Source organism: Perca flavescens, chromosome 6, assembly GCF_004354835.1.
Source record: "Perca flavescens isolate YP-PL-M2 chromosome 6, PFLA_1.0, whole genome shotgun sequence".
In the NCBI taxonomy this organism is placed as follows: domain Eukaryota; kingdom Metazoa; phylum Chordata; class Actinopteri; order Perciformes; family Percidae; genus Perca; species Perca flavescens.
This window is the reverse complement of record NC_041336.1, coordinates 29157331-29180163: the sequence shown is the minus strand read 5'-3', so window position 1 is coordinate 29180163 and position 22833 is coordinate 29157331. Positions and strand designations below refer to the sequence as shown.

General features: G+C 42.2%; 1 protein-coding gene across 3 annotated transcripts in view; it reads left to right on the top strand.

Annotated features, from left to right (window-relative positions):
- The window catches only part of LOC114557080 (zinc finger protein 516), a 51565-nt gene that overhangs the window by 12190 nt on the left and 16542 nt on the right, over positions 1–22833 (top strand). For all 3 annotated transcript variants that reach the window (XM_028580355.1, XM_028580354.1, XM_028580356.1), the window contains exon 2: positions 19423–21775. In XM_028580355.1, coding sequence (XP_028436156.1) covers positions 20023–21775 — 1753 coding nt within the window. In that variant the 5' untranslated portion in view covers positions 19423–20022. The remainder of the gene's footprint in view (positions 1–19422; positions 21776–22833) is intronic.

Genomic DNA, 22833 nt, shown 5'->3' with positions numbered 1-22833 from the left:
AAAGCGAAGACGGTGCTGTTTAAATGAGCAGGACCTCTGTACAATGCTGTTATTGACATGCATGCATGTCACTACTCTTCAGCCTTTTACTGTGGGAACAGAGGTATGGCAGACCCACTTATATGGAAATACAGGGCGAAGTTTGACTTCAAACTGTTGGCTTTCTAAAAATGAGTCAAAATAATGAACAATAGTAACAAGTGACCGTATTTGTGCAATGTAAAAGTTTTATTATAAGCCAAATTTGGGCAATAATTGATAGCGGTAGTGATACCATGACTCTTACTCCCTTTGTTGTTATACTTAATGTGCTACTTTGTAGTGAAGGGATTGAACAGGCGTTAGGAGACAGGGTCTAGGAAGTGGTAGTGGAAATCTGACAGGGTCAAGCAGGCTTTAGGGTCACTGAGGACAGAGGTGAGGAGGAGGAGGGTCGCCCATGAGCTAATGAGCTCACCCCAAATCCACATGTGGATCAGAGATACAGTTTAACTCCACGCAGCTGCGGGCCATGTGCATCTATCAACTATTCTGAAGGTTTCTATTCAGCAAGGAAAAACAAGTACAAGGCTACTGTTCTTTATTTTTCATTCATCTATCTCCCAATCATATTTATTTAATTTCTATTATACAAAGGATGCCTGTTACAGACAAAAATAGCACGAATACTCTCCTCTCAATCACTGACTTAAGTGTTGTTATGACTGTGAGTGATTACATTAGGCTCTCTCAAGCGAGACCCTTGTTGTAGCCCGTGCTTTTGTGAACGTTGGAAAATCAGATTGCAAAGATAATTTCGGCTTTTCAGCGAGATGGCTTTCTGGTTGACAAGATGGATGTATTGCATGCTATGAAAGGGAAAGTGCGGCAATTTTACAACTCAAAGTGTGTTTACAGGTTTTAAGGGGTACTATGTTAAAAAACAACAACTTAGCAACAACTAGCCTTTTGTGGCTCCAAAAAGAGGTGCACAATGTCTGATAGATTGTTAGTGATCAAATATTGTTGTATCTGATTGCAGGCTGATGTTGGGTGACGTTAGTCACCTGGGAGATACAAGTGGGGTTGTTGTGGTTGTGCTTGAAGTCGCTATTTCTAGCTACAGAAGCTCATTGTCTCATAATTGGCGTGTTAGCATAATTATAATGAATAATTAATTAACTTAAATGAATGAATGATTTTTCAGTGGTTAATCCATCCATCCATCCATTGTGTGCTGCTTATCTGGGTCCAGGTCGCATTCCTTTGAATAATTATATCACTCAGAATTATTGTTATGTACTGCTGTAAAGTACTGAGAAAATGTGATATGATAATAAATAATTTGTTGCCATATCATCCCTACAGGTTTTCCACCATACTTGGCTAGTATGATCATGAAACAGCCAGGTATTAAATTGGGTTGGATGTTGTGTTTGGTGAACCCTGCAGAAATCCTGATTGTGGGTAATGTGGGTGTTCCTTTTCCTTCTGTTCTGCATCAAAGTGGAACTCAGTTACTGTATTTAGTAGGTAGAGATTATATGGGAATCCAAACCTCAAGTGATTGCTTGTTATATCTGGTCTATGTACCCTGTTAATAAGAGCAGAAACAACAGATTTTTACCATGTCTGAATTTGTGCTCCCGCTTTGTGTTTTCTGGGCCGCTGCTTGAACCTACCTCAGTTCCCAGCTGCCTCTCTATCCATCTATTGCTTGGGGCCTTGCAGTCAACTACACAGGGAAGAAGAGACCAAAGACAGGGAGCTTTTTAGTACCCCCTCCCACCTTCCCACCACCACCACCACAACACACACAGCCCCAGCGCTCCACATCCACCACCAGCAGCAGCAGCAGCACCACCACCACCACCTTTTTCCATTGGCTCTTGATGTTTTGTAAAGAATCCCCCAGCACACTCACACCCTCCCTTCAGCTATCCCCCTGGCCTCAGTGCCCTGTTCCCACATTGTATCCAGATGTGAGGAGGATAGTTGAGGGGAGGAAGGTAGGGGCCTCTGGTAGTGCCCCCTCCACCCCCTGCCCCAAACGCCATCACAGCTAAACACATCCCAAGGAGGTTTTCCAATACTACCAGCTTAGAAAGAGTGAGACCTGCAAAGTAGATATCCCACTTTAGTCACATTCGCACACATGCAACTTTCATTTCAATATCAGAAATCAGAAAAGGGTTTATTGCCCCAGTAAATTACATATGTAATATGTCTACATATTAAAAATAAATAAGAAATAACCAATAAATAAAAAAACAGAAACAAATATATACAAAATAGCTGTTTAGCATAAGAAAAAGGAGGCTGAATGGGTTGAATGCAGAATGTAAAAAATACATAGTTCGTGCAATGGGCAGATTTTAGTCCAGGATGAAGGTTAGTGCAAAGTGTAGTGACTAGGGATGAGGGGGAGGGGGGGGTGTTAAGCATCAATTTCATATTCCATGATGTTTAGAATTGTGCACACACACAAACATCCACATACCACATCATAACCTACTGTATAATCCTGCTTCTGTTTTTTATCCTTTAAACTAAAACCATAGAGAATCTGTTTCTCTTGAGGCCGACTGGCTGTGATCATCTAATCCCTGGCCGTAGAACTCTATTTAAAGAGCATAGCCGCTAATCCCATCAGATTATACCTGACCAACTCCACAAAATCATCCAATTAATAGTCTTAAAATTGGTCACAGAAGCCCGTCTTCCCTAAAAACTAAACCCCAATGAGTCGCATAGAAAAATCTGACACATTTATGGAGTCTTAACCTATAGTCTCCAACAGAGAGGCGGGTGGGGGTACAGCCTAAACATGGCTGTGATTCCTCAGCTAGAAAAGGAGCTGACAATGGGAACTTAAAAAAACAACATATCTGCATATTTATACCAGTTACCATTTGCACATAATTGAGACCATCTTAAACTGCACATTACCCCCAGACTACAGATGCTATGGGTGCACCACTGTAATGTGGTCGGTTGTAGCTGTCTGCTGCACATATTCCGATGTGACTACTTGTACATATCGATTTTCAAAACTAGGTTTGAGCCTGGAGTCCCACAAGCAGTTGGTATGCTTATGTCTAAATACCTGGACAGCAGGCTCCACAGGCATCATTGTCCCAGATAGATCTGAGGTAGAGGTGTGTGTGCTATACTTGTATGTATTAGGATTTATTTTATTTTTTAAGAGCTGGTACTGCCAACTCTTTAACTGAAGCAGCAGAGAATTTTGTGCCAAATTTGAGTATTTTTAAAAATGCCATTTTTCATTAGTAAACCTGTTGGAGCAATTCTAATAGTCAGCGTGGAAAAGCACCCGAAACAGCATTTCATACACAACACATCCTCATACCTCAACAACATAATTTCATACACAACACATCCTCATACCTCAACGACATAATTTCATACACAACACATCCTCATACCTCAACGACATAATTTCATACACAACACATCCTCATACCTCAACGACATAATTTCATACACAACACATCCTCATACCTTAATGACATTATAGGTCGGTTTTTCCAAAGACTCCCAAAACGACAAATACAACTATTTACTGCCGCGCAGTGGCGGTAACGTGACGGACTAAGGTCCATAGAACCGATAGGTACATTTTCAAAATGACAGTTGACGTTTGGTTTCATACAGGACACCAATCCCGGTCTCTTGAGTAAAAGTCCTGTTTGTTTGACGCTTATTTTGGCACTCTGATACTCTGTCACCTCACTATCGCTTCTGCACTATGATAATTACTACAGCCTAACAAGAAATGCCATTTTTGGTCGCACAATCGACCCATGTGGTCGTTTTCTGTGTGAGGACGGGCTATTCATACTATGCTATTATATTATATAACAAGTTCTACTATTAATAGTGTGGAACCAATTCAAAGTAAATAATTAGAATCAGCTCAACAAGTGTGGCATTGATTCATTCTACAATACATATGTAATGAATTAAGCTGCACCATACCAACAATATCAGATACAGTACCTAACAAGTGTGTCTGATCTGCAATAAAGGGCCATTGTGACCTTATTATGACAGTCTATCTCTTGTGTATACTGTATGACACACGTTCAGCTCATAATTACTGCTTGATACCATATTTACAGTGGAGCTCCCTCTGATCCTTTCATAACACTGTCTGGACATCTCGAACCGTATTTTCTTTTTTATAACAGGCATTCTGTATGTATATATTTGTTTTTCTGTATTTATTGTGTATTCCATATTAATGTTTAATATGTTTGTTTGTTTATGTATGCACCTTTCATCTCCCTGTTCTTTCTTGGCTAGCTAAAGCTTTGTGTTTTCAGTTCGTACCCATGGCACTGTTGGATTTGCTTATCTTACATATTCATACAAATACATGCAAGTTAACCTGAAGACTCTCTGTGTCTATGTGAGTGTGTGTGTGTGTGTGTGTGTGTGTGTCTAGGAGTGAGTTGTCTCCATTTTTAGTAACCCATCCTGCAGTCTTTGAGTCTGGGCTGGGCACAGTTTGTTGTGTAAAGCTGGTCCACTGGTGCGATGTGGAGAAAATGACAGTGTTCGTAATCCTCTGTTGCTTATTTCTTGTGTAACAGACCTGGCGCTTTTTTAGCGTTGGCAGATTGGCTGTGTTGGCTGTGTTGGCTGGCTTAATGGCTGTTTTTGCTGCCTGGCTGATGCAGGTAACTCCCATTAGAAGTGTCTGATCTCTCCAGGGAAAAGCTGCGCAAACATGACTGCTTGATGCAACATTTGCTTTCTCCTGTATAACCCTCGGCTGCTCCTCTGAATTAAGAGTTCAACGTTAAGTGGAGTGCAGAGTGGAGCTGATATTCTGTGACGTTATGCAGAATTTTGAAAAAGAAATGAAATGCTTCAACACAAAAATGTATAATCTACATTAAATTAGACGTCTCCAACTTTCATTCTTTTCAAAATGCAAAATCCAGTTATACATACACGGTACTGCTAGTATTACTGCTAATACTGCTATGAAAATTACTACCTTTAATGAAATAGCCCATATTTCCTATGTTGGCGTGATTTATTAGTACAGTATAAACATACACTATTTCCTGTGCTAAGAGTGGGTTTTTGAAAGAGTACACACATTGTTGTGTCATATATAAAAACTGCATTCACATTCTGGATACATATCTCCTGTTAGTTAATATATATCTAGCTGAAGAGTGAGGCAGGGCTCACAGCCAGCCAGCGTTGTACTCTCATTATTGTCCTCAATATCAGGGTCAGTCCCAGAATCACCATTAGTAATTGATTATTGGTGTCTAGCAACTACACAGGCTTGGTACTATACTGTAGCCTACATGTCATAATAAAAAACTAAAGCTAATTTACACAATATGATATGTTACTGTAGCGTCTCCAAAAGTGATCCAACCAAAAAAAGGGCCATATACTGTATATTTGTGAGCGTGTTTTACAAACCCTGACCACACACTGTTTCCAAGCCTATGGAGGAAACTTGCCTTCATTTAAATTAAAATAAAAAGTTGTCACTTGACAGCAATTTGTTACCATTAATATCCCACGGACATTGTGTAGCCCATTACCAGACGGATTGTCATTCGTGCCAGTGTAGGTGGTGTGCTGCATGCTGCCAGATGTCAATCTGGTAAATCCACTTACTGCCTCAACACAGTAAGTGGTGCATAGCGGGTTATGTTGGTGAGTTTAATGCAAACAGGCGGGTTGAGGAATGCTGCTTGTGTACCAACAAGCTGCTGTGATCTGGTTTTCTTAAGCCAACCTGCACCAGAAGGGAAAGTGAACCAGAGAAATGGCTGTTACATGATTGAGTTTTTAATCCCCCACCTTATTTCTGCTGTATTTACATTACAGATATTACAGGATTACAATTTGCAATTTTTTTCCTATTTTGAACTTAAAGTATGTGATTTATGTAGGTGTGTTCGTTGTTTGGCAAATTTTGCATGGAGGCATTTCACACCCCAGCAAATGTCATTTCTAGTAGCTGCCCTGCCTTTATGAAACTGGCATTTCCAGTCAAACCTCAGCCATTAAAGACATTAGAGCGATTCTTTTTTGACTGGTACTTAGGTATGGAGATTGGAACTGCCAACTCTTTAGTGGGAGATTTCTTTGATTTTGAATGTTTAAAAAAAAAAAAGTGAAACATCTGTCAAAACAGCGGAAAAAGTAAGTCAAAAACTCACCGTTTCCCACACACAACCACAGACCCTGCACAAACACACCTACGCACAAACCTGACGCACACACAGACACACACTGTACATTGTGGGTTGATTGGGGGGGTGGGGGGGTTAGTGTGTAACTATACTAGCAGATTGTCTCAGTAGGACTATTGGACGAATGTTGAAAAAGTGGATCCTGGCCAATTTCCTGTGCTGTGGTTGCACTGCAAATAATATCTGTCATAATAAGCCGCGTAGTTAGGTATTGAGTGATTCAATCATGCTTCCGCAAAGAAAGTTTGAGTGAGAAAACACCAGACAGAGTCTAATAACCAGAAAGACACATTTGTTTTTTCGTACCCATCTTCTCATCAGACAGTGGTGATCAATAGTCCTGGAAAAAAAGAGAAAAAAACTACTCCTGTATGATGGACATTTTCTGCAGTGTGCAGCCCACAGCCTGCATTCCTCTCTCTCTTTTTGCTCTCTGTCTGCCTAGATCTCTCACATCTCCCTCTCAGTCAGCTCCTATTATCCCAATCTATCTCCTGCCGTGACTTTACATCACTATTTACCACTTATCTTCCCTCTGCTGCCCTCCCTCTCATTATTTGCTCTGCCTTTTCTACTCTCCTTGACATACATCTCTCTCCTTCTCTCTTTTCCGACGCCGCTTTGTTTTCCTCAGTATTAGTTTAGAGGTTTTTTTTCCCCACTGGGTGGGTTAACAAGCCGGCATGATTTCATCAATGTGAATCAGTCAGACTGATACGACGTGACCCAGATGGGATCTCCGGCTCTTTTTATACAGCAATCCATCAAGACCATGTAGCCAACATACTCTCTCGCTCATGCGGTAATGCCTGTCAGCCTTCGTATGACAGAAATGTGTCATGTAGCTTCAGTGCGCTCTCTAGAAAAACTCTGTGTGCCGTATAAAAGACTAAGAACGTTTGTCATTCTCATCTAGCAGCCCAAGTTCCTGTTTGGTGCTTATTGTTTTTTGTTTTTTTATAATTATTTTTGGCTATTTAATCCTGGGCAGATGTTTCAGCACACGCACACAAACAAACAAATAACACTCCTAGACTATTCCTTAAGGGACTTTTGATGGTCAATGATGAGTTTGTTTTAACCTTATTGAACTTTGTGGTATTTTTTCTTTCAGTTGTATCACTTTCATATTCCTATAATAATCACACGCAGACTCAAAGTAGGACACAATATATAATGGGCGGTAAAAATGTTTTTTTTGTATCGCTTTCAAGGAAAGAGTTCATTTTGGGAAATTATGAAAGATACCACTCTCATATGGGGTGGCAGTAGCTCAGTCAGTAGGGGGTTGGGAACCGGAGGGTTGCCGGTTCAGGTCCCCATACGGACCAAAGTATGGTGGTGGACTGGTAGCTGGAGAGGTGCCAGTTCACCTCCTGGGCACTGCCAAGGTGCTCTTGAGCAAGGCACTGAACCCCCAACTGCTCGGCTCCCTCACACTGACATCTCTCCATTAGTGCATATATATACACTGATACTGGTACTGAGCATGTGTGTGCATTTCAGGCCTGTGTGTAATAACAACAGAGTGAACACATTGCAATTTCCCCTTGTGGGATTAACAAAGTATAAATTATTATTATTAAATTATATCTGTATGGTAAATACAAAGCTCACTAATTGTGTTTAGGTCACCAGGAATTCCAGTTCGTCCTGTTGTTTCTCTCCGGCCTTCCGGGCTAGTAATTGAAGTTCTTGTTTTAAATGTAGAATTTTATCTGTACCATATCAATACTGGAAAAAATAGCCCTATTACAGTAATATTGTGATATTGATTTCCACCACATCTGCCAGCACTGTTATCACTAAAATATTACCAGAATTAAGACTTCATAGTGTGGTGATTTAGTTCAGTTAGGTTCAAGGTTATGTTCTATGTTAGTTTTATTATATTAGGTATCGTAATAATTTGCCTATACTGTTTCTATGACAGTCCTATTAGGATTCATAGTGTCTATATGGGTACCCAAAGGTAATTTATAGCGTATCTGTGTGGCACTGCTTTTTATTTTGCACATTCAAACACACAGAGAGGGTCCAGTGTACTCTGCACAATAACACAATTTCTTTTCCAGGGGATTCAATTGGATTTTACCCAGAGGTTACTTTGTTTGGAGCTGTGCTTCTTTATAATGTGTATGTGTTTTGTTGGCTTGTGTGTTTGTACTTTAAAGCAGTGTGAACCACCTCGCAACAACAACAACCGCCTGTTGAAGCCCACACACTCTATCTGTAGTAGAGCCATCAGGAGATTTCTGTGGAAACCCTCCCATCCTGCCTGCCAGTTTGTGTGTGTGTGTGTGTGTGTGTGTGTGTGTGTGTGTGTGTGTGTGTGTGTGTGTGTGTGTCTGTGTGTGTGTGTGTGTGTGTGTGTGTGTGCAGGCGGTAAGGAAGAGTCAAAGGCAGATCTGTTGCCCTGTGAAGTTCTCATATCTCCTCTTGACAACTCTTACAGGATGTGTTATTCAGATTGTTGCCTCAAGGTAAAGACAGGGTTTAAAACAAGGCGCACAGCAAGTAGCAAAAACACCAAACCACGTAAATGAGTAGTCAAAGAAAATTCAAACAGACATAATGTGTTCACGCAAAAAAAAAAAAAAAAAAAAAGATATCACACTGCATATGCAACACCTCTGCATGGACTTTTGTTCCTAAAAACATGCATTGAAGGTCAATTTAGCTATTCAGGAATGAGATGACAGACACCAAAATCCTTTTTTTTGAGTGACATTGACCTGACAGCTCCATGCTAACACATTTTGAATACTGTGTCAAACAGCAAGTCACTTGAATTTGAGATAATGCTAGTGGAACAGCTCTGAAGCTGAATTTCGCATCTTAAAATCCACTGCAGGTAATCTTGGTATCAGTGTTCTTGTTTTTTTGTTTTTTTAAACTGATGCGCTTTAAGGTTGAAATCTCTTTTTTTCCTTCTAGCAGTAGCAGGTGCAGTCAGGGTAGAGCCGTTTTTCTCATACAAACTCCGGACAATGTCAGACCAATCAGATTTGTAACAGAAGCAGGATAGAAAAATGTACAGGTTTCCAGCCTGAGCTGCAGGGCGAAATCAAATCGCTAGCAGGTCAGGCTGGGTTTACCCAGTCTAGCATTCTCACCTACTGGAAATAGTTTGCTTGGTTTAGGTGAGGTCTTTCCGTTCCTTGAACTTGTCTGATAATTTCAGCATCGGCATGTTTTATTGTATTCTTGTATTCTTCCGGTTTCGCGCCAGTCGCGTAATAGAAACGTCAACAACACGCCCACTCGCTCGCTGTGAATTCTACAGACAAGGACCTGCCAGACTGATCTCATGAATTGGCGTATGTATGACACGCCAATTTGTATGCCGTTTTGGCGTGTTATGAAGACGCATAATCGCATTTTTGCGTTTATATCAACGCAAATTGGCCGCCATTGACCTACATTGCGAGTCAATTTCCGCCGTAGCAAGTAGTTTAAAGGAATGGGGGATTGCGTAAGGAGGTAGGTTTGGGTGGTGGATGGGTAAAACACAGGACTTTCAGCTGGGTTTGCGTCCCGTGTGTGGTGATTTTTCAGCCAGATTTTTCATGCAACGTGGCGAGGCCACGTGGTGGGTATGTTTACATCACCTGTATACAGCGTAGACATACACGCGGATAGCTGAAAATACGTACAATAACACGCCATTTGGCTTAATGAAAGTGGCGTGTATATTTACGCAAAGTCATGATGCCATGTTGGACCTTCTCTATTCACACATGGGCTAAGTTGGACATTACACGCACTTTTGTTCTGCGGAGCTGGCAGGGTAAAGTCCGTTTAATGTCCGGTCCAACTAGACATTGGCGTTGTAATGTCTACATGAGTTCAGGGTTGCAGTGCATGTGTGAAAGGGCCTCAGGACTCAGTCCTGAGGCCCTTTCTGAGAGTCCTGAGAACTGACAACTGTCGGTAGATTCTATCAGTTGCAGCTTATTGTTAATCTCAAGCTCTCTACCTGCATTTAGACCAAAGAGGCACATTTATACATAACAGTGATTATTTTGAAATGTCTGTCTTGCTGAAGAACACATTGGCAGGTAATACCGCAACACTGGATCCATTCCACCGTGTGTGTGTGTGTGTGTGTGTGCGCGTGTGTGTGTGTAAACTCACTAACCACTAGGGCATCTCGCTGCGGCGAGCAACAAAATAAAACGGTTATATCAGAAAGTGTGACAGTGTAAAAGACTGGTGGCCAGCTTTCAGGTCACCGGTCTAATTACACTTCAGAGAGACTGATTTAGGTTCAGTTGCAGAGGTTGTTCGGGGGCCGCAAAACGGATGGAGGAGTGCAGAGGAAGAGGAGGTCTAGACGACAGAGAGAGAGAGTTTGGATAAGGGTGGACAGTTGGGCATGGAGTGAAAAGAGATGGAGGATTTTCAATTTAGATTTCAATCGAACACTATTACCACGAGTGCCTCTTCTGCTTTTGCCGCTATTCCACCAACAAGTTGCGACAAGTTGCGGTTTCACCTCTGCTTCTGGTGTGTTTCTGCTCCGTCCTTCTCCGGCCCATACTGCATCTCTACGCCTTTGATGTCAGTGTGAGGGAACACGTAGAAGGAAAGCACGTTTTGCAGCCATTTGCGAGGATCCGAAAAGAAAACAAGGAAACACATTATCTTTCAAGCGCGGTTACAACTTTCTAAATGACTTGTTGAGAAAGGAACGTTTGAGTGCCTTTACGGTCCTCGTAGGGGAAACGAGCGAGATCCTGTTACATAAGCACATTTCGATCAGGACATCATCAAGATGAAGGTCTAGGTCAGGGTTGAAGTTGTGTTTAAGGGTTTGGAGATCTCCGCACACGAAGAGGAAGAGTTTATGCAGAAAGCATATCATATTGGTTATGCAGGTTTGGCTAGGTAGTTTAGATCATGTAATGATTAATTTAGTCTGCGTTGCACGGTGACAACAGATCTCAATGTGTGTGTATATATGTGTGTGTGAGGAATGCTGCTGTGATGCAGAAGGGAGGAGGGACTCTATGGACAGGAGCACCCAGGGGTTAACGAGCAGTGTGAGAAAAACAGGCAGAGTTTGAGAAGGGGGAGGCGGGGAAGGGAGACACACACACACACACACACACACACACACACACACACACACACACACACACACACACACACACACACAATGAGCCCCAGAGAAATCTAAAGCTGCCATGAGAGCAGGCAGCTCTTGTCTTGTTGGCTTTAAACAGAGCTACATGATAGCAGGAGGTATCACTCCATGTTGATCAGTTCCTTGCCTTATTTTAAAGTAATAAACAATGCAATAAAGGACAATGCATGCACATTTTCTAAAGGTATTACCAACAGATGCACAGTTTAGTTCTGGAAATGTTGACAGATTGTGCATTTTGACCCTAGTTCCTTTTTTCTACAAAGATCGCAAAAAAACATTTTTTCAAGGAAAGACACAATAGCAATAAGTCACACAGTGCAACAGTCAGAGAGCAGTGTGGGACAGGTGCATACCAATCATTTTGAAAAAGAATCAGTCTAAACAGGTAGCTGTTTCCGTCAAATTTCCATAATTTCCTACCAAGTGTTTTGTTGGTGTTTAATGGGGTGTACTCTATACGGCTGGGAACCGTCCCCTTCTCCTCTTGACCCGACCAGTAATCCCACTAGCATGGACTGGTCACCAAAATGTAACATGACAGTATTGACTCAAACACCTGCCACTTCCTACACACACATAAACAGAGACCCAGTGGACTCTTTTCTATCCAAAGGCCCTTCTCACGCAAATAGAGTGGGCAGGCAAGATCCCTTCTCAGCCTATTTATCAGAGGTGGGGTTTGAGAAGGGACAGACAGCGTAGGCCCCCTCTATTGTTCTGGCTGGGTTTAAGGGATGGGGGGTGGGAGGAGGAGGCAGGGGGGGCGCAGGGATGGAACTAGGGATAGGATGGGAATTGGAGACCCCAACAATGCCACTAAACCCCCCACTGTTCTTCCTGCTTATGAGCATGACCTGCTCTGACAGACCAGGGACAGACCCTGTCTAGAGGGAATCTAGACCAAAACTATAACAAAACTCAGACCAAACATGCATCCACATTGGTTGTTGAGCAAACCTAATCTCCTCCTAGATTAGACCTACATTGGGGACAATTTTGTGTCAGGAGTCACATCAATCAAACTACAGCCAAACTACCAAAACTCATGATGTGATAAGTTCCTGTGATTTCTTTTTTTTTTTTTTAACTGTGTGTATACTTGGGGTTTTTGTCTACCCATAGTCAAACAAAAATGACTCAAATAAGCCCCAACGAGACAAACGAGACCAGAATTAGTCATGCGCCAAAACTAGAGTCACAACTGGAGTTGAAATTGAGTCAAAATAGAGTGGAAAAAGAGCCAAACCTGAGTCAGGCTTATTGAGCTGCCAGTCTAGACACAATATAAAGTTAAAATAGACCTAAATCATTGCGCATCCACTGCAAAACTGACGAAACACACAGCTGCACCACATCCATCTGCATGTAGTCTCTAAAGGACTGTCCCATCTAGCTTGCACGCACACACACGCACACACAACACACACACACACACACACACACACACACACACACACACATGTGCATACATGGCCAGATGTGGTTATGTGCAAGTATTTGAGCAATGTAAGTAAATCCTGGAATGAGCACATACATTTTAACAATGTTTTAATAACAATGTAGGAATAATGCACACAGCAAAGTCCTTTGAAAATACATTCTAGGTTTTTTTTTATTTACATAATTACATGTACAGCATTCTTGAAAGTGTTCTTCCTGTAGTGTTTATAGTTTTTATGTATACCTATATAGGGATCAGAATAAGAGAATAACTATTTTTCCATTTTCAACTGCAGACATTTTTTTGATCAATGGGATAGAACTGAATCTACATTAGTTAACAGCAGTTGAAGCAGAACACTGTCTGTCAACCACAAAGTTTGCAAAAAGTGCGTCTTTTGTGTTCCACAGCTGACATGTTTGTCACCCTCAAAATGTCCTAAAGCTCCAGTGTGTGTGTGTGTGTGTGTGTGTGTGTGTGTGTGTGTGTGTGTGTGTGTGTGTGTGTGTGTGTGTGTGTGCATCCAGCTGTGCTTTACCCCTCTCTCTTCATCGAGCTTGCAGCAGACCTCTTTGTCTACCGGTTTAGAGCAGGGTGTGAGGTGAAGAGCAGTTTGTTCATAATGGATTATTGATTGGTCTGAGAATACACTGGCTCTGCACTCTGTGTGTGTGTGTGTGTGTGTGTGTGTTTAAGACTCCATACCATCTCATCTGTCCCACTCTGAGCACTGAATGTCTCCACTTTATGAGCAACTGAACAGAGGATAGCAAGGTTTTTTGTAAAGTGCTCTCTGTATGTTATGCTCCATGAAGCAGTTGCTGTGTGTCTGTGTGTGTCTGTGTGTGTGTGTGTGTGTGTGTGTGTGTGTGTGTGTGTGTGTGTGTGTGTGTGTGTGTGTAGCTCTCTGTATGGGCTGTTAAGCTCTCAATGCTGCCTGTATGAAACAGTGTTAAAAGCCCACAGTGTACAGCACATATACACTTGTTGTGTTGACAACATTAAAAGCCCCCTCTGTTTTGCTTCTTGATTCCTCAGTTTCCCTTTGTGTGTGTGTGTGTGTGTGTGTGTGTGTGTGTGTGTGTGTGTGTGTGTGTGTGTGTGTGTGTGTGTGTCTGCGTGCGCATTTAAACAAGAGGCCCACTCTTTATTTCCCCCCGCTGTGTATTTTTTCTTAACCTCTAATGCTCGTCTCTGTGCTGCTGTGTGGGAGGGAGGCAGAGCCCATCGCGGCTGAAGGATGTCCCGCACGAGGACGACCTACAGTCATTATCAGTGATAAGGTGACAGTGTGAGTGAGTTGGTGTGTTATGAAAGCCAATCTCCGCACCCTTGGGTGCAGGAGATTTGTGTCATGGCTGCCTCTGAGATGATTGCTATGATAAAGGTGCTTCCTGGCTGGATGACAGTGTCTTCTATCACAGATGAGCAAAACATTAAGGCTCTGCGACTTCTGCTGAAGCTTTGTTTGACTCTTTGTGAAAATGCTTTTTAAATTGTAGACTGCAGTTGTTCTGTTTTGGAACCAAATATGAATACTTTTTTCCCATATTAGTGAACCGAATGCATTCTGCTAGCTGGATTTGTGGCCTCAAGGGGGAGCAATTGAGCATATAGCAATTATGACAGACCACTTAGTTTAGAACTGGATTATTTTCCACCTAAACTTGTTGACAGGTATCGAGTTGTTTGACGTAGAGAGTCAGAAAGGCGTCTAATAAACAAGAGTTTCTGTAGAGCTGGACTGGTCATTGATAATTGTGTTGTGTGTCATGGTAACGTTGATATTAAACTTAGTTTTTAAGTTAAAATTCTGGCTTTGTGACAGTACCTAATGTGTGAAAACAAGTGCAAAACAGAACACCTTACAGCTGTAGCTAAAGTAGGTTCTCTGCCGGCCTGCACGCGCAGTTTAACACTGTTTGTTTGTTTCGAGACTCACTCCAGATGTGATCCTCAAGAGTGTCAGGAACAGAAATAGCCAGGCTCCTCTGAAAAGGTTGTGCATGGATGGGAAAATAAGAGTGGATTTCCTCTTCTTGCCTGACCTCAGCCGCTACGGTTCAGCATTCAGAAAGCAGAACAGCAGAGGTTGAACATGCAAGGAAGGGGGGGAGAGAGAGAACAGTTTGTTTTTGTTTGACACAGCAGTCATTATCAGCCGAGGGTAGGCCTCCTCTCACTCCCAGTGACTCATGGTAGGGCAGCTTAAGTGTCCATTAATGGCATGTCTGATATCAGACCAATGACATTCCCAACTAGGGTTGGACTGGTCTTAAGTATTTAAAGGTGATCAGAATAAGATCATATTTGCTGCTCTCTGTCTCAAAGACTTATCTTCATGCTATCATTATGTCCACTTTGTCGTATTGTTTACCTGTTTGGTCACTTACAACAAATGAGATTCTTGAACCAGTAATAAGACTCTATAACAAAGCCTATAAGCTACATGTTAGGCTTCCTGGATGGACTCACCGCTGTACTGCACTATCTTTGAGTAATGCCTTGACATTTGAGAATTATAAATTAAGCCTTGGGATAAAACTGTATTATCAAATTTTAAATGGTCACATTGTAGCTGCTCTGTCTACGTTGGTTCCAAAACCCAGTTCAAGGTCCGAGCGCATTACGAGATCTGCTACAAATGGACTTTTGCCTTTACCGGCTTTTAGAAACTGTTATGGACAGCGATCTTTTTTCTATGTGCTCACTAAAGTCTGGAATGACATTCCCCAGCACATCAGAACTTTAACGTCAATAACATCATTTAAATTAACATTTGCTCGCTATTTAATGGAGAGGTTTACCTGCGACCATTAAGTCAGCTTTATGGCTTTGCCCTGCTGCTCATTCTCCTGGTCTGTATGTTTGTTACTGTTTCTGTCTAGGAGTTTTGTTGTGTATGTGGTGTTTATGTTCTGCAGAGCAGGAACCTGCTGAAAAAGTCAGGCCCGATTGTCTTTAATCTTTTCCTGTTTAATAAATAAAAAATGAAATGAAATGAAATGAAAAACTAGAGTTTCCATCCGAATACAGCGTTTAAACACACACTATGTCCAGTCTGTGTGGAGGATGTCAATGACAATCAAGGTTTACAAAGTGGACTGTTCTTGCTAGCTTCAGGAAGACACTTTATCCATTTACTGTACCATGTTGGCCTATAGCAGAGCTTTTGTCTTTTTTGATGACTTCGATGATTGCTAATCTTGTCCGTCTCTCCTGGACAGTTTCTCCCTCTTTAAGCCAATTTGTAATTCCCCCTTTGCCTGTATGGCGAGGAGCCTGCATTGTTTCCCTTCTGGGGGCTAATCTCATTACATTTCAATTTGCACATACAACTGTCTGGTTGACAGGCTTACTGCTGAATAGTCTCAACCCGCCTGGCCCTCCTGACCCCCAGTCAGCATTGCCATTTAACAGGAAATAAGATTATAATCCTGTGTTTTTAGCGCCAGCACTGGAAGAAACTACTAAGTATTAATGAGTAACATTAGGATGTGGAGACAGAGAGCAGATGGAACAGATGGAAGGGGAAACTATAGTGGATGGATAGACGGGGTTGGACAGCTTTGTGTTCCTTATTTTGCTGATTTATGTCCATCATCACCCAATTGTGTATCTTGCCATGTGCTGGATGTAACTCCCTCAAGCTTTGGTGGTCCTCATTTAGGTGATGTGTCAAGCTGATCAATATTTTTTATATCTTTCCAGTAAACTTAATCTCATAAATTCAAGAAATTCACTTGGTCACATTTGAGGTTTTTATACTTCATAAGTGTGAATATCTTATGTAACACAGATATACAAATAAATCAGTCCTATCAAACACTGCACCTGTGTGAATACAACGCTGTACTGTACAAATAATCAATATGGTGTTATGGTGTTCAACTGAAAACTGCGCACTGTGCTGTTTCATGTGATTGCACAATGGACACAGATTACAATGATAACAATATTAATTCTCCTTTAGGCTATGCAATACGAATTCTAATATGTGTAAAAACATGCTAGCAGCTCTGAGGCTGTACCTAGACACAGTAATGCTTTGAACTAGATGTTAAAGTCAACATGCTAACATGCTCACAATTAAAATTCTAACAGGAAAATGCTTAGCAGGCATATTGTTTATCATCTTCACCATCTTAGTTTAGCATGTTAGCATGCTATCATTTGCTAATTAGCACCAAACATAAAGTACAGCTGAGGTTGATAGGAATGTCTTTAGTTTTGCAGGTGTATTTTATATTAAACCAAAGTTTGAAATTTTGAAAGTCAGGAGATCATCATAATGTCTGTACCAAATTTCAGGGCAATCCATCCAATAGTTAGGGAGTGCAGATGGAAAGTAGTTATTTTAACTAATTCTGGCATATTTACATGGTGTTTTTATACAACAATATTCATAAATATGCATGGTCCCTACCAATAAAATAAAAAAAATAAAAAAAAGTTTTTGAGACTTTTCACTCAAAACCATGAATGTAAACCTCGTAGTGGCACTAAAGAATAAGTCAGGGATGCATCCTTACATTCATTCTGTGGGACCAATGATTTTTATGCCAGTCCATCAAGTAGCCTAGACGGTGAAATATTTCACAGAAGTCAGGAGTTTACCAAAGTCCTCAGGATTCATCCCCTGGGGAACATGAATGTATGTACAGTAGAAGATTGTATGGCAATCTATCAAATAGTTCAGTCTGGACCAAAGTGGTGGACCAACCGACCGAAGTCACTGCCACGGATAGAGCCACGTCGCTACTATGGCTAAAAATGTAAAAGGTTAAGAGTTTTTAAACGCAAGCAGAAATAGTGAGCCTCTATCCTTGATAAAACCTTGTAGGGCTTTGTTATATTTAGACAGAAAAATGTCTGGATTCAAAAATACATTTTGTTTCAAAGTATTGTCAGCCACAGCTTCACTCCTGACTGGAACAGTACTGTACTTGTTAGCTGGAAGCCTTAGCTTACTAAGCACTGCAAAAGGAAGCATAGTGAACCATTGAGGGCGTGCTGAATTCAATAGCATAAATCATTCTAGATAGATAGGTGGCTCTGGCACGGGGTAATCATTTTCAGTGCGAGAGTTTAAGACATATGATTGTTCTTGTGCTAACTTCCCTCCTCCACCACCTTATCCTCTTATGATTATGATCAATTATCCACTTATAATTAGAGCCTGGCAATAACTCAGCTTATGGGCCCTGGCACCTTATATAATAGCCTGTAATAATGCTGTCAGTCACATTTCATATACAGTAGTCCACACATTCAGGCTAAAATTAATACTCCAGTAAGAAATGTTTCAGTTTAATCAACAGAGCTGCAAGAGAAGGAGCTCTTCTGTAATGCTATTATCAATGAGCCGAGAGGGAGAAAAGAATAAAGATGTGAATAACCTTCAGTGATTCTTGCGAGAAGATTGGGACTTTGCAGCAAGAAATAATATTAATAGGTCATAATAATGAAATGTGGTGAAAACATGTTCGACAGATGTATAACATAATGAAATTGAATGCAAGCATTTAAATTACAGCAGGATCTGAAGGTTTTGAAAACAACAACAGTCTAGCAAACTACCACATAAACTGTTGATGAAAATATGCAAATGATTCCACCCATTGAAGGAAATTTTCAAGTATGAAATTCGTCATCACTGTCTACTTTCTTCTCTTATCGCTCTCTCTTTCTGTTTGACTCTCTCCCCGACCCCATTCAACTCCAGTTTGAGAAATAGAGCAAAACAAACTATCAGAAGAGCCACTTCCTGTTGTGTACTTAAGATCCCTGTCATGTGATGGTGTCAGTTGAGGCGGGTGTGCGTGAGGCCAGTATGGGGAGGGAATATGGTGGCACTGCTGATCTTGCTGATGTGAACACAGCCCACCGTCCCCCCAGTCCCCCACCCTGCACCCTGATTGTGTAAAGTGTCGACTCAGCCAGTGTGGAGTCAGAGCCCCCAAGCCCTGCACGACTCATGCACACCCACGACACACACTCAGCCACAGCTACATAGTTTATACTTTATGCATGATAATACCCCATCTACACTCAATTTATACATATGTAAATCTTTATCAGGCAAATTCTAACTCCTATAAGTTACAATGGATTTGAGGGTTTAAGGAGTAAACAATCGGTCACTAAAAAAGGGGTAAATATAACTATAGCTATTGGTGCCATACTTGATCTTGGTTATCAAACTCATTCATTTGGATAAGGAGAATCTTCAAAAAAACATTTTCACTTTTAATTATAAGTTGCTTGTATGTTAGAGTTTGCAGTCTGAAAAAGCACACATGTGCATGTTTATAAAGATGTCATGGATTGTATTTTATTCCTGTTTGTGGTTTGCCTTATGATGATCACCAACCCCAGATCTTACTTTTTAATTCATAGCTACATTACTACACAAACATATGCAAATATACTTTATGACATATACTGTAGATAGCTTAGCTGTGTATGCAAGTGGAAACCTAATGTGTCTGTAAACTGAAAGTGCTTTTGGAATTATTTGTTGCTTTACTTACATGTTCTTTGTCTCTTTTCCCACCCTCCTTCCCACTTTGTCTCTTTCTTTTGTGTCTCTTTCTCAGGTGAATGATATGAAGTATGTGCAGGCCGTGCTATAGAGACCTCACTGTTACGTGATCTGGAATCTGCTCATGTGCTTAAAACTGAAGAGAATCAAGAGAAGCCGATAAAATGAAGAACAGAAGTGTGGTGGAATAACAAACCTGATGAACAGAACTCTAAAAATTTCTGTCCACTTACACAATGATGACCTGGAATTGAGTGAAAACCTTCCCTTTATTTGGAAGAGACAAAGACATTGTTAAATTTAAATTTGGGACTTTTTTAGCCTGAAAAGAAGTCCATATTACTTGTCTGAATAAATGGTAAATCTCCATACGTTGCTTTCTATGGTGCCAGTGGCACGCAGATAGTTTGAGCCAGTCATTCATTGACAGTGCTAGATGAAGATGGATAGATGGTGTTGCATCCAGTAACTGGAGAGTGCTAAATGAGCTGCTGTGTAAGCAGCTTGATCTCTGGATGATTGAAGGCAGATAGCATTTTAACTGACCAACAAAGGCACGCTAGACATCCCTCCATGTGCAACTGCAGATAGCAGTAGTTTGAGGTTTTATTGAGCTTGTGAAAGGCTAGGTAGACAGGGTAGTTTAGTTTGTACAATGAATCCTAGAGACAGCGTGGAGGTGATGGAGACCCAGACCCGAGGTCAGAAGGAGAAGCTGGTTGAAGACCCGATCAACCCTGGCAACGAGGTTGAGGGTGAGGACGACAAAATCCCCGGGGCTTACAACTGCAACGTTTGTGGACGCAGCTTCCCGTTCCTTAGCTCTTTGTCGCAGCATATGAGACGCCACACTGGTGCGCGCCCTTACAAATGCCCCTACTGTGACCACAGGGCCTCTCAGAAGGGCAACCTCAAAGTTCACATCCGCAGCCACAAACTGGGCACGCTCTCTAGCCACCACTCCAATGAGGATGAAGAGGGTGGGGCCGAGGAGGAGGAGATGAGTGTTTCAGAGGGTCTCGACGGAGGTACGAGTCCAACTAAGAGCAGCTCCGCCTGTAACCGGATGATCAATGGGGACAGTGGTGAGGAGAGTCGGAGGAAAGTGCCTGGGAGGAGCATGAAAAGAGAGAAGCCCGTTACCGACCAGAGGCCTTACTGTTGCCGTCTGTGTGGCTACGAGGCGCTTCGAGAAGACCAGCTCCTCAGCCATATTGAAAAGGTCCACATAACAGCAGATACAGAGGAGGCGACCACTGTTAAGGAAGAGGCTGTGCCCGAACTTGATGTCGTCCAACCCCAGAGTGATGGGACCTTCCCCTGTGAGACCTGTGGCCAGATCTTTACCCAAGCCTGGTTTCTAAAGTCACACATGAAGAAACATGCAGGGATCCTGGACCACTGCTGTCGTATTTGTGGACGACGGTTCCGCGAAGCTTGGTTTCTCAAATCGCACATGAAAACACACAACACCAGAGCCAGGTCGAGGTCAAAAGCAGAATCCACTGAGCAACAGGCCACTATCAACGACGTAGCCCAGGATCCTGAAATTGTCACTGGCTCTATTACATCCATCTATCAAATGTGTTCCAAATGTGGGAACCTGTTCCACGACAAAGAGAGCCTGAGGGCCCATGACAAAATCCACAGTCTAAGTCACGGCAGGAAATCCCAGAACCAATGGAAACTCAGTGATGACGAGGACTCACCAGCTGCTAAGAGACGTTACCTTGACTGCTTTAGCCTCCAGCCTGTTGAGAAAAAGACCCTGGATGAAAAGGAGAGTGAGAAGAAGATGCTAGGTCAAAGAATCCCAGAGCTGGATCCAGTTTGCAGCTACCAGGCCTGGCAATTAGCTACTAAAGGAAGGGTTGTTGAGCCAGTGGAGGTGAGTTCCAAGGCCTCCTATGGGGGAGGAAGTATGGGGGAGGAGGCCCTCGCCGGAGCTGCTGTGGTTTTTGAGAAGGAAAGCAGCCGTTACGTCTTGCAAGGTCAAGAGAAACGCAGCTCCGGGCGACGCAGCAGCTCCGGATTGGGAAGCCACGCTTCTTCAGGGGACCGGACACCGGAGAGTCTCAGCGACTCAGAGTACCGGCCTTCGTCTCGCCATGACCGCCGGCGACCATCTTCCTCGAAGTCTAACGAGTGCTTTGAGTGCGGGAAGGTGTTTCGCAGTCGTCACCAGATGATCGTCCACCAGCGGGTCCACAGTAAGCACGGAGGTAGGGCATCTGTGGGACACAATGAAAGAACTGCAAGAGACGACCGATGGGGGTCCACCAGTGATCCAGAGTCAGGCTCCCCCAGCCGGCCCAGCACCCCAGGGTATGGAGACTCTCCACCAGCCTCCTCCACCCTTGGAGACCAGGCCTCAGAGATGGGTACCGCAAAATCTGGAGAGATTGCAGGTTGGTCAAAAACTTCAGTCTTTTTTTATCCAGGTTTTTTCTCGTACTTTGTTTGAAATTATCATCTATAATCAGGATAAGGATTTGTGGTAAATATTAAGCCCTATGGGAATCAGTCACATTAATTGGAGGTCATAGCGCTGAAGATTCCGTTGTTGCTGTTTCGTTCATTACTTATGACCACCATTGCCAAGTTGGTATTCTATTTGTCTTTTTAAGATACTAACTCAACTTCCCATCATAAAACAATATGAAAATGTAACTGCTATACAGGTAAATGAATAGTATACCCACCAGTTCACTAATAGAAGCCTGCTCTGCAAGAGTTTTAGTGGCAGAAATGACTGTAGCCCTTTACAAGCCTCCCACTCGAGGCCTCTGACTCTGTCACTCCATAGTAAACATCTGTTGATGAAATGTGCTTTGTGTAGGTGCAGCTCCTCAGCTTTTCAGTCTCTATGGAGAAGGAAGTGGAGCCACCATGTGGCAAAATATCTGAATTACATCTGACTTCAGCTCTTTATAGAGTGCTACACACAAATACTATCAAACATGGTCAATAAACTTTAACTGCCACTGAAAATTCAGTTTACAACAGTGCAAATATTTGGTATCACAGAGCAATAAAGCTAACAGTTGAGTCAAAGTGTGTGCCTTTCAGTGGCATGGAAGTAGAGTAGAGGGCATTTTTGGAATGCCTATCATTTTTTCACCTCGACCACCAATAAACACTGCAGAGCAAAAAAAAGAAAACTACCCATGCAAAGGCAAAACACCCATAATCACGGCGAAATATGGTAAAGGAAGGATGCCTGTGTAAGCAGTGCATCAGAGTTCTCTGGCTTTTGTCTTTAAACTTTTAAACTCACTGAGTACGGGTTAGCATAGTGGATTGCTAAGAATTGTAGTGATTGCTTCCATTACTCCCTGTTAGTACAGACATTCAAAAATAGCAGCAACATTTCTGCCTGATCGAGCTGTGTGCTATTTCAGGTCTTCCTGTGTCAGGAAACTACCCTCACCCCCCGTATCTGTGTGTGAATATGTCTTTTGCTCTC